The sequence below is a fragment of the Vombatus ursinus genome, unplaced genomic scaffold (genome assembly GCF_900497805.2).
Source record: "Vombatus ursinus unplaced genomic scaffold, bare-nosed wombat genome assembly UNPS02014786.1, whole genome shotgun sequence".
Taxonomy (NCBI): Eukaryota; Metazoa; Chordata; class Mammalia; order Diprotodontia; family Vombatidae; genus Vombatus; species Vombatus ursinus.
In genome coordinates, this window is record NW_020954564.1 from 50648038 (window position 1) to 50661256 (window position 13219).

The following is a 13219-nucleotide window of genomic DNA, read 5'->3' on the forward strand; positions in this document are numbered from 1 at the left end:
CCACACAGGGCTAGGTTCAAACAGTACAATAAGGTTTTCTCACAATTCCCACAATTGAATAAAGTTTCCTCCAAGAAAGAAATTTGACTAGACCCATAACTGAATAGAAACGGAACTGAGCTAGCTCTAGAGACACAAGATGGAGTCAGTGTGAATTCACTCAATTCCCACTATCACTTGCTGCTCCAATCCCCTTAATTCCCTCAGCAGGGAGGAACCAAAGGTCCTGAACCTAGGGGCTTGGTCTGAGAAAGAGAAACTCACTCCCATCTTATCCCTGGGTGATGATGATATTTTAAAGGGATAAGAGGGTTGGATCAGGACAGGGCAAAGAACTCTCCTTTCCATTTTATTAACACATAGATTTTATTTTCCTTTCCAACTTCCAAGTGGCATTATATAAGAATTAATATGCTTATATGTATGTTTATATGTGTGTATTTATCTATGTAGAGATATAACTATAGCTATAGCTACATATTTGACACTAGCTATGTCACCCTGAGACAATAACTTGACCTCTCTGAGTCTCAGTTTCCTCATCTCCAAAATAAGGATAATATTCCCATTACCTTTCTGACAAGGTGATTGTGAGAACACCTCATAAATTTTACATCCCTATTCAGTTTTACATTGCTGTTCAATTGTTCAGTCAACTATTCATGACCCTGTGGACCATAGCACACCAATACTGTCCATGGGGTTTTCTTGGCAAAGTGATTTTGCCTGGAGTGCTTTTGCCATTTCCTTCTCCAGTGGATTAAGACAAAGCAGAGGTTAAGTGACTTGCCCAGGGTCATACAGCTAATAAGTGTCTGAGGGTGGATTTGAATTCAGGTCTTCCTGACACCAGGCCCAGTGCTTACCCACTGAGCCACCTAGCTGATTGCTGCAACTCTTAGCCTACTAGTTAGTCAGTCAGCCAACAAATATTTATTAAGCATCTACTATGTACAAGACGCTGTGCTAAGTCCTAGGGATTCAAAGAAAGACAAAACCCTTTCTCCAAGGAGCTCGCATTCTAATGGGAGAGACAACATGCAAACAATTATACACATACAAGGGTATTTGGAAGACAATCTCAGAGAAAAGACACTAGCAGTGGAGGTGACCAAGAAAGGTCTCCTGTAGAAGGTGGGGTTTGACCTAAGTCTATTAAATCACTATTTGTATATGAGTTATTATCAATGTCATTACTATTGCTGTTATTATTTATCATAAAGTAATTACTGATTATTGATTATTTTTCACCTTTGCTCATTTTCTCTTTCCAGCTTTCCTCATGGTCTAGGTACTGGGTAACACTATCAGGATCAACTCTGCTATACTTTGGAGCAAAGTCCTTACGGGGTACTGACAGAAAACACGTAAGTAACAAATGAGTTTCATGTTAAAGATGTCCCAAGGCAATAGATTTCAAGACTGGGAATGTCAAAAGATGCAGGGACTGAGGTTTCCAAGGGTGCTAATGAATTATTAAAGTGGCACACTCGGTCAGAGCTATGAAGCATTGGAGGTCCATGAAACCAGATTATTGGTGGACTAGGAATCAAGGGACAAAGTCATAATGGATCCCAATGAAATTTTTTAGGGATTTGAAATTTAAAAGGCTTTCAGTTCTGTCTGTCTGAGGGCATAGGAGAATAGAAGGGATAGGCAAATGTGGTGAGAGAAATTTAAAAAGTGAGCACCTCACAAGTGATTAGTCTCATGAGATAAATTTAGTCTCATATGCTTCTTGGTATTGTTTCTCTTTTCATATGTATATGTTGCCTCCCTAATTAGACTGTAAGCTCCTTGAGAGTGCAGAGTACATCTTAAGCACCTCTGTATCACTCACAGCATGTTAGACATGGCAGAGGCTCAGTAGATAACTATGGAAGTATATGACTGAAAAGTAAGTCTTTGGAGCTGAGGCATTATAAGGACAACATGTTAGAAGTTATCAACATGAATCTTAAAATCCTTGAGAATAGTCTTAGGAATATAGATTTTGAGCTTGGAGGAAACCTTAAAAGTCATCTACTCCAACTCTTTCATTTTAAAAGTAAGGAAACTGAGGTCCATTGAGGTTAAACGATCTGGCCAAGATCACACAGGTAGCAAGTAACAGCAGGATTTGGACCCCCGTCCTCTATATCCCAATGCATCATTCTCTCAAACACCCTATGCTCTCTCCCTTCCCATATAATTTCCAGTATTGTTGGTTCTCTTTTCCTTTGTGTATGCTTTCTCCCTAATCGGATCCATGAGATCATAGGGTATGTGTTAGGCACCTCTCTACTTCACAAGGCATCTTGAACCTAGCAGAAGCTCAGGAGTTGTTTGTGGATTGTCAATGTGTTCATCCTGATGACAGAACCAGGTACAAAGGTCATTGAAGAAGTTGGGAGAGTAACCTAGAGGCTGATATATAATGGCAACCAAGATGGAGGGATAAATTATTAATAAATTGTGTGGACTTTGACAGTTGGTAAGATGTGAATTTGCTTTCTGCTTCCATTGTGTTTGGTCTCTTCCAGTATAAATCCACACCTGGGAAAAAAGTCTCCATTGTTGGATGGATGGTTCAGTTACCTGATGATCCTGAGCATCCTGATATTTTCCAGTTGAATAACCCTGACAAAGGTATGAAGACTGGAAAAATGGTCTCCTTTTTTTCCCTTTGAATGGTTCCCATTTCATTCAACAGTGATTGTCAGCAAATATTTTGTCATTCAAAAGCATTCAGTCAACAGTTGTTTACTAATCACCTACTATGTGCGCTGAGGAAGGTACTGTAGGATTAAAAAAAAATAAGATATGCTGGTTGAGTTTGAATGCAAAGGATATAGACAAAGTTGATCTAACTACAGAATTTGTTAAAGGATATATAAACAGTGTGGATATACTTACACAAGGGCACAAGAATACACGTATACGTGTGCTTCATGGTCAGCTACTCTGTCCCCATCTTTTCTAACCTAGGAGAATGAACCTGTACATGTGAACTGTTCCTAGAAGCTTAGATCTATTTAAAGAATAGTAGCCTGACCACCAGGCAGCCCACACATTCTAGAGGCTGTGTGGTTTTATACTGAGTTAGACAAAGGGACTAGAAGCCCCTTCAAATGCACTGATCTTGAATAGATTAGATAAGGTTAAACACGGCAATTGGTAGAATTCCTCTGGAGTCATTCAGGAGCTACATTCATGGCTATTCATCACTTATAGGATCATAGAGCTAGAAAAAAACCTCAGAGATTATGTAGTCTAATTATCCATATGAGGAAACTGAGGCCCAGCGAGGCTTGAACTGAAGCCAGTTCTTCCCATTACAGAGTCAGTGTTCTTTCCACAATAACTGTCTCAATCTGCCTTCTCCTCTGGGTGAAGGGGTTGATAACTTCATAACTAATAGAAGGGGAGATTTCATAAACTTTACTGCAAAAGGGAGAAATGAGGCACCAGGAATTTCTGATTTGAGCGAGAAGGAACATTAGAGATTATCTAATCCAATTTTCTTATTTTACAGAAAATTAAACAAAAACCCAGAAACATTGTGATTTTTTCATTCTTACACAAATGGATCATTGTACCTCTTACATATTTATAGTGGGTTTTCTGTAAAAAAGAAAAAAAAGCCTTTGCAAAGAAAAGATGGCTACATAATTCGAGTCTTTTACAATTGTTACACAGGCCTGAGCACGCAAACCTGAGAGCCCCTGTTCTCCAAAGTATTCCATCCTTTATTCAGAAGAATATGGAATCAGACTTAGAAGTCTTCATTAGTCAAAAACAGTAATAATGGTGCAAATATATGAAAATTATGAATTTAAAACAAATATTCACATTTGAGATCTCTCTTCCGGACGTGTAATGTAGATGGTGTCTATTATATGCTACTGCTGCACTTCTTCGTGTCTGGACATGGGATGGAGGCTCGGTGAAAACTTAGAGCCTTGTCGACTTGATGTTCACCCACAGGTATGGTCTTTTGGAGAGGGTAGAAGGAGCAACACAGGGACATTCTGGCTGCGACTATGTAATACAGCCAAAACCAGCCTAACTTGGCTTTTGAAGTTTAGTGTTGCAGTCTCTAGAAATGTTGATTCCTGAGAAGAGGCTCAGAGCCATGGAGCCATCAAATCAAGTTTAGAGGAGCCTAAGAATACAGGAAAAAATTTTTATAAAGAGAGTGATGAGCTATAAGAAGTGATTGCCATGGGAACTAACAGACGCTAGAGGATTGTGTTAATGGGTTGTTGTTCAGTCATTTTCAGTCTGTCTCATTCTTTGTGACCCCATTTGTGGTTTTCTTGGCAAAGATGCTAGAGTGGTTTGCCGTTTCCTTCCCCAGCTCATTTTACAGATGAGGAAACTGAGGCAAACAGGGTTAAGTGACTTGTCCGGGGTCACATAGCTAGTAAGTGTCTGGGACCAAATTTGAACTTAGGAAGATGAGTCTTCCTGACTCCAGGCCCAGCACTCTATCCACTATATCACCTAGTTGCCCATATTAAGGGGATGACCCCATAAAGATGCCTGGTGATTGACAGTGTATACCATTGCATGCAGGAAACTGAGTCATTTACCACACAAGGGCATACCAGGGAAGGAGCTGTCAACACATAGGGACAGAGAAAGTACAAATGTGCATGCATAGATGGGGGGAAGGAGAAGCAGAGGATGTTATACAGCTGAAAAGCCCTATTGAATCAACCCCCTCTCTTGTCAAGGCAATACTTTGAGTCTCAAAGGCAGACAAAGCTTAATGCTAGAGATCTGACCCAGTCACCTGCCTCTCTACACGCTCTCTTGAGACTGTGGAAATGAGGGATCTTCTGGCCTACAGCGTTTGCAGTCTTCCCCTACGGTCCACTTACATGTCAGTCTCCTGTAGAACAAACCCAATCAGGGAAAGGTCTAGAGAACTGTATGCAATCTCTGTGTTTCCGTGGAGAGCGGGAATCCCTGATAGGATATCTGTTTATATCAATGGATAACATGAGGAAACTGGAAGCTGGCTTCGTTTGGTAAGATGAGGAAGGAGAATCACAGGTAATGGAAAAACTGGACCTTAATAGGGTACATTTGGCTTAGGTCTAAGAGAATAGCTCTGAGGACTCCATTAGTACTGCACCTAGAGATGAAGGAATAATCCTTACACTCAGATTCAGACTAGAAGGGGGCAAGGAAGATCTGTGGCCCTGCCTCTATTTTCTGTGAGCTTTTTATATACCCACTAGATTCTTCGGTTTCCCTCAAGTCCCAGCTAATACTCCACCTTCTATAGGAAGCCTTTCCTGATCCCTCTGTTAATTGTCTCCACTTTATCCTGTCTATGGCTTGTTTGTACATGTTTGTTTACATGTTAGTTCCTCCATTAGACCAGGAGTTTCTTAAGAGCAGAGACTATCTTTTGCCTTTCTTTGTATCCCAAGTACTTAGCAGTGCCTGGCACATAGTAGGTGCTTAATAAATGTTTATTGACTGCCTGCCTGACTGAATCACTTCATTTTTCTATCTAGTCACTTAGATTATCTAGCTCCATCTGTAACTTTACGTTAATTTTAACTTTGAGACCTTTGTGTTTGATCCTTTCCTAATCTGACAACCTCTTTAACGTGGTAGGCAATGTTTACAAGTTTCAGACTGGCTCCAGATTGCACGCAATACTGTGGCACAAGCACTTGGATGATGCATGCAAAAGCAACAGGCCTCAGGTAAGGGGAACAAGGTTTTTTTGGTACCTCATGGTCTTCTCTCAGGTTCTAGAAGAGGACAGACTTTGAGAGTCAGTCATTACCAGGATCCTCTGCATTCCCAGAGCATGCTAGCTGTGATACTGTGAGAGCTCTCCACTGAATGTGAAACTGGAAGACACCTTAGAGCAAAGAATTTTAAAGCAGGAGAGACCTTTAGAACACAGGATGCTTAGAACATTAGAACATAAAAAATAGAGAAAGAAGGGAACCACTAAACATAGCATTCCAGAATTAGAGGTGACTTTAGGATATTAGAACATAGAATATGGTGAATAAATTTTCAAGATTATATATCTAATCCAATCTCATTATTTTACAGAAGAAGAAATGAAGCCCAGACAGATAAAGTGACTTACTCTTGATCACAGAGGTAGTAAGGAGAGGTGGTTGGGATTTATGCCCAGCTTCAGGGTTCTTTCCAGGTCAGAGTTCTTGGCTCTTTCCATGTGACACTTTCTAGAACTAAGCTAAAGTCCAGACTAGTGAGTCCTAGATTTGGAGTCTACGCACCTGGATTTGAATCCTAACTCTGCTTTTTACTACTTGAACAAGGGCAGAATATTTTACTTCCTAGGCCCTTGGTCCTCTTTACCTTCTTTAAAATGAGGTGATTGGACTAGCTGATACCTAAAGTCCTTGACAGCTATAAATTCCTTAATACAATGATCATTTCCTCTTTCCAAAAAGGAAGGCCTGTGATGGGAAGTGGCTGGTTGCAGGTCAAAATCAGAATCCTATCTCAGCCATACTATGGTGTCTCGATGTCTTTGTCCTTTTGTAGTTAGACAGGTAGACGATTAGCAGGTAGGTGAGTATGCTAGCAGCATAGGGATGAAGATACAGCCTCTTTCATCCCAAACAGTTATATGTTTAAACACGTTTTGATGGGGTATATATCTCTAAGTCTTTCAAAGAATCTGTATCAGAGGTTTTTAACCTTTTTTGTGACATAGAGCTCATTTGACAGTCTGGTGAAGCCTAAGGGCCCCTTCTCAGAATAATTTTTTCTAAAAACTTCATAAAATAAAGAGATAATTTTCCCATACAAGTTTAAGAACCTATGAAATCTATCAATGAATTCAGGAAGGAGGTGTGAACTTCATGTTAAAAACCCACAATCCACATTGGTATCCATTTCTGCCACTAACACCGGTGTACTCAGGTCCTCCATAGACTTAGGCCAAACCTATGCTTGAGCAAGATAGAAAAGAACTGGTTGTTGTAGTAGTGAAGGGGGAAATAGTCTTTCTAACTATCTGCCGAGATGTTCACCTCCCTACTCTGTCTTGCTATACCAACTTTGAAATGTTCCCTATCCAACTTCTCAGATAACCGTTGAAAAATTATTCAGAAGGGAGGTGGCCCCAGCCTTCAGACTCCTAGCAGAAGACTTAGAAAACTCAAAGGAGATTTTTTTTTAAATCTTGTTTTGAATGATCCCCAGAAATGGAGTCTCCATCCAAGCTTTTTGCATTTGAGAAATTCATCTGATAAACAATGCTCACTCTACCATTGCTACTAGTCTTTTGGTCTTGATGGCTTCTGAGCTCCCTTCCAAGTCTGAGAGTCTGTGATCAAAATCTTGTACATACCAGGCCAGGTGAGGTTTCCTCTAAGTCTATTAGTAGTATCATCCACTTGTTGATCATTAAGGTTCCCAGTATTGAGAGGACAAAGTGGAATTTTGGATAGAGTACTGGCCTTGGAGTCAGGAAGACCTGAGTTTGAATCCTGCCTCAAGCCCTTACTAGCTGTGTGACCCTGGGCAAGTCACTTAACTTCTGTTTCCTCACCTGTACAATCGGGATGACAGTAGTGCCTACTTCACCAGACAATTGTGATTTGAAACATTTTTTTCATATTGGCTTATAGATAGTCATTGTTACTTCTGTTGAGAACTACTTGTTCATGTCCTTCAACCATTTATCAATTGAGGAATAGCTCTTAGTCTTATAAATTTGAATCAGTTCTTTATATATCTTGGAAATGAGACTTCTATGAGAGAAATTTGCGGCAAAGAGTTTTCTTTCCCAGTTAACTGCTTCCTTTCTAATCTTAGTTGTATTGGATTTGTTTGTGCAAAAGATTTTTAATTTCATGAAATTAAAATTGTCCATTTTGTCTTCTGTGATCCTCTCTATCTCTTGAAGTCACTTCCTTCCAAGTTTCCTATTATTTATACTCTAACAGTCATTCATCCCTATTGGTCACATCATGCCCAGAATAATTCTCTGTGTCATACAATCCAACTTCTGAAGAATGAAGTTATCGTCAAGACAACTTGAGAATATAAAATTCTTTGCTTTTGGCAGAAGATTATGAACAGTATTGATTGTCTTTTCCACCCAAACCCTTCCCTGTTCTGAACTCCCCTATTACTATGGAAGGCACCCCCATCTTCCCAGTCATCCAGAATTGAAATCTTGGTATTGTCTTCTATTCCTCTCTTACCCTCACCCCACATATTCAGTTATTGTCAAGTCTTATTATTTCATCTTTCACAATATGTACATATATACATATGCATATATATACATACATACATATGTACATATACGTGTGTATGTGTGTGTGTGTGTGTGTGTGTGTGTGTATAGCTGTCCCCAATGCCTGGAATGCTGTCTTTACTGACTTCTCTGGCTTCCTTTCAGTTCCAACTTTAAAATCCCATCTTCTCCTGGAAGCCTTCCTCATCCCTTTTTAATTCCAGTGCCTTCCCTCTGTTAATTATCTCTTATTTATCCTGTATATTGCTTGATATATATTTGTTTGCATGTTATCTCTCCCATTAGATTTTAAGCTCTTTGAGGTCAGGGACTGGCTTTTGCCTTTTTTTATCTCCACCACTTAGCACAGTGTCTGGCACATAGTAGATACTTGGTAAATGAGTGTGTGCACATACAAAGACACATACATATATAAATGTGGTTATATACATATATATACACACATATATATTATGTGTGTATATTTTTATTTATATCTATATCTATCTACATATACATCCCTTTCTATTCACTCGCTCAGCTGCCACTGCTGTGCAGTCTTTCATCGTTTCACAGTTGGACTGTTAAAACAGCCTCTGGTTGATTTCCCTGCCTCTATTCTCTCCCCACTCCAATCCATATACATAGCTGTAAAAGTGGTTTTCTATGATCCAGTGACACTGGCCCTCTTGCCATTTCTTGAACATAGCACTCCATCTCCTGACTCTGAGCCCTTTACTTGGCTGTATCCTCATGTTTGCTATGTTCTTCTTCCTCAACTTCTCCTCCTGGCTTCCCTGACTTCCTTCAAGACTCAGCTGAAATCCCACCTTCTGAAAGAAGCCTTCCCCTCCTCCACCTTAGTGCCTTCTCTCTGAGATTATCTCCATTTACATTCTATACAACTTCTTTGTACATTTGTTTGCACGATGTCTCCTCCACTGGAAAATGAGCTTCTTGAAGACAAGAACCATGTTTTTGCTTTTATTTGTCACTTAACACGTGCTTATTCACTGACTAACTGGTAAAAGTCTCCCATCACTACTATTTCATACCCCCATGCCAGGTTCATGATGTTAACAGAATAACTTATCCATATCCCTCTTTTGTAGAGATGGTATGTAGTATACTCTCTTGACAATATCACATCTATTTTTCCCTTAATAGATCTTCATCCAAAGGTTTTCCATCCTACTTCCTTCCTTAAATTTCTAGATTTCCTCACATGGCTATATCTTCTTAATATAGAGTGCTACTCTCCTCTTATGTATTCTATTCAGAGCGCTGCCATTTGAAAGAAAGACTTTTTTGTTTGACCTTGGAGGGCAGAAAAATAAACAATGGCTCCAAGTTTTCAAGTTTCAGAAAGACAAATTTTGGCTTGATATGAAAAATACTTCCCTAATAATCAGTATTTTCCAAAAGGAAAATGTACTGCCTCTGTAAGAGTCTTTAATTTTATTTCATTTTTTTGATAAAGGATCCCTTTGGCAACCTGGTAAAGCCTTTTAGAATGATGTTTTTAAATGAATAAAATAACATATATCAGATTTCAAAAAGTTATTATACTGATATACATTTATCAATTTTTTTAAGTTTATGGCCCTCCAGTTAAGCATCCCTGTGAGACAGTGCTTCTCTCTCATCAGAAGGTTTTGAGCTAAAAATGGATGACTGCTTCACTTCTGGGATATAATTAAAGGGGATTCTAGCTCAGTTATGGGTCAGACCAAAGGCCTTTTGAGACTCGTTCTAGCTCTGAGATCTTAAGAAACCTCATAATCCTTCCTTCAATAGACCAAGACTTATATAATGATGTACTTTTTTTTCAGGTACCTACTAACCTTATGTCATTCGAATAAGCAGCTGCACAATGCTTGGTGTGACACAAAAGTGCCAAACTGCAGGATGGAGGAAAACTACACATACACACAGTTAAAGAAGATCATTCTTTGGACGCCAGCTGCTAGATAGTATCACACCCACACTCAGCTGTGCAACTTCAAAGTGAGTCTGATGAGCGCATGAGTGTCCCAGTCAGTGACTTCCTCATTCCTACTAGCTATAAGAAACCATTGAACTCTGCTGCAGGACCCACAGATCCTGAGCTAAATTGTGGCCGCCAATAACCCTGGACAATTGCTGGACCATAGACTGGGCATCCCATCCTTTGCCTGTCCTTTTATAAACAGTCCTTTTTATGGTGAAGCTGCTTTCTGTGACTGAAGAACATTTAGCCCATGTTGGGTTTTCAATTCTTTCTAATGCACAAAGACAACAGGCAGTTGTTCACTTGCTGCAAAGTGTCCATTAGAGTAGACGTCATGGAGTGACATTTTTATAACCTAAGTGCACTGAGTTGCTTAGCAATGTGGCTGCCTCTGATTTTGTATAACACCACACACACACACACACACACACACACACACACACACACTACCCAGACATTTCCACCATGTGTGAGCTATTTGGGAAACATGTATTTTGGCACCAGATTTGCAACCTAACTCACTTCATTTGGTTGGAAGGAGCTGCTTTTTAGACTTACATTACAACGCTGTCCAGGTAAAGTAAGAGTTCATTACTGGAGGTCTTTAAGCTGTTGCACTGTATAGAGGGGATTCTTATTCAGGTATTGAGTTGGACAAGATGCCCCCTGAGGTCCCTTCCAACTCTGAAGTTCTGTGATTCTTTGATCATCAAGGTTTTAATTCATTTTGGTTTAATGTTCCCCTTGGGTTCTCTAACTATACACAATTAATGCCTTAAATCGCATATTGTTTTCTTTGACTATGGGTGCTATTCCTCTGCAAAGCCTGCTCCCTGGGGCATCTCGAACTCCCTCTGACTTGGTATCCATGGAGCCTTATTATTGTCAGGTCTTCCAAGTCAGGGCCCAGCCCAGAAAATGAGCTGTCCTTTGACCCATTCCCTTTCCTGTAGAGGGTCTGGGGGCACTTTGGGGTTCACCTTTACTTTGCCCTTTGTGCTGAAAAAAAGGAGTTTAAAAAGCTATTCTCCAACTGTCCCAGTGTGGCTGAGGCTTTGGGGAGATGAAAGGCAGCTATGGAGAGGCTGGGAAAGGAAAGTCACAAGAGTAGCTTTCGGGGTGACAACAGTGGTGGGCTTTTTACCCAGCAAAGCCACCTTGGCCCCTGCTGGGCTCAACATCTTGCTCACCCATCTCCACTGCCATGGTTGATGTGTTTGGGGTTTTGAGTAGTCAGGGCTGCTGAATGACACTGAGACCTGCCTGGGATCTGCCTACCACGTATTCCAAAGCAGCACTGGCAAATCTACAGGCCCACCATTCTGAGGACCCATGAGGCAGTGAGCCCAGAAGAGAGGCAGCAGGGGCCTCAAAGCCTCCACTAGGTCATAGGATGATAAACCGAGCCCTCTGTTAGGGGAACTATTCCCATCACAGGACAGACTTTTTTTTCCTATATGTCTCCTTCGGTCTAATTTAATTTTTTTTTCATTCATTCATTCATTCATTAAATACATATTGACCTTACTACGTGAGAGGCCCTTTGTCAAGCTCTAGGGACATACAAAGATGAATGGGATACGAGGTTTCCTGTCCACCAGGAACATGCAGCCTAGGAGGTGTGTTGAAATATGCTTTAATTCAATAAGTGGATTTTTTTAAAATTTAAAATCTAAATTGTTTACTGTGTCCATGGTGAGTTTTTGAAAGGATAGTTTTCTAAATGTCTGTGTCAGTCTTGTTAATGATACCCTTAAATGGCTTTAAAAAATGTAATAAAATTTCTGCAACTTTTGTAAGGGGTAAAGTTGAAAAGATCTAAAAAAGTACAAGGGAGGCTTTCAGCAGATTGTGAGTGTCTGTGTTCCTCGTGGAGGGCACACAGAGGAGAGTGACCAGGATGAAGAGGGGGATGGAAAGCATGCCAAAGCTGGTTAAAGGACTTCAGGTTCTTTCTGAGAGACCATCAGAAGAAGACAAGACATAGCGGGTACACGATAGCTGTCTTCATGTGGGCTGTCATATGGATGAGAAAACTGACTGATTTTTCTCGGGCTCAGAGGACAGAGCTGAGAGTTATGGGTGTAAATGTCCGAGAGACAGAAAAACTTCTCAAGAATGAGAGCTTTAATAGGCTGCCTCAGGGGGCCATGAATTCCAGACTCCTGGAGGTCTTTACACAGAGGTAGGATGCCCCCCCTCAGAAGATGTCGATAGGATTCTTGCTTCAGGTTTGGGCTGGACTGTGTAACCTCTGAAGTACCTTCTAACTGAGATTTCCATGATTCTCTACCTGGCCTGAGTGCACAGAGAGCTCGTGACTAGAAGGTGGGACACCAGCTAATTATTGTGTGGGGCTGCACATTTGTAAAAATCATCTTTATTATGCGGTAGTAATGTAAAGCACTTTGTAAACCTTAAAGCACTACATAAATGCTAGCTATTATTATTATTAAGAAATGAAGAGCTGACATCCGTATCAGGGAAGGAAAAGTACACATTAATGAAATATTATCCATGGAAATATTGAATGCTTCAAGGATTCATTTTTTTTTTGTCTTGTGTTGTCTGTGCCTAGCACAATACCTGCCATATAGAAGGCATTTGGAAGGGAATAAGCACTTGTTAAGCACCTACTATGTGCTAGGCATGGTGCTAAGTGCTTTACAAAAACTCTACTTAAATCTTCATTTGGTAAATGTTTATTGAATTGAATGTGTGACCTCATCAGTGCAGTTATACTCTCTCTAATGATACAGATTACAATCAGTTGTGCCTTTTCATATAAACTCCCTGAGGCCAGGGACCACTTTATTTTTGTTTTTAACTCCCCAGCAACTAGAATAGCACCTGGCATACATAGGGGATAGGGAGAGGTCCAGGGCCTGTCATAGGAAACTCCTTATGAGAAAACACCTTCCACCAATACATGTTAGCACCTTCTAGGTAATTCATAGTCTTAAAGAGCTACTGATTGATCAGAGTGACTTGCCCAG

At 40.3% G+C, this 13219-nt stretch overlaps 1 protein-coding gene across 5 annotated transcripts in view; it reads left to right on the forward strand.

Annotated features, from left to right (window-relative positions):
* LOC114047106 (ras-specific guanine nucleotide-releasing factor RalGPS1) overlaps positions 1–10095 on the forward strand; it is a 490091-nt gene extending 479996 nt beyond the window's left edge. For 4 of the 5 annotated variants that reach the window (XM_027867842.1, XM_027867838.1, XM_027867840.1 and 1 more), the window contains 4 exons: positions 1275–1367; positions 2523–2628; positions 5614–5705; positions 10066–10095. In XM_027867842.1, the coding sequence (XP_027723643.1) occupies positions 1275–1367; positions 2523–2628; positions 5614–5705; positions 10066–10095 (321 nt within the window). Of the gene's footprint in view, positions 1–1274; positions 1372–2522; positions 2629–5613; positions 5706–10065 lie in introns of all 5 variants that reach the window. The other variant, XM_027867839.1, reaches the window with a different exon arrangement.
* Positions 10096–13219: the final 3124 nt, after the last annotated feature.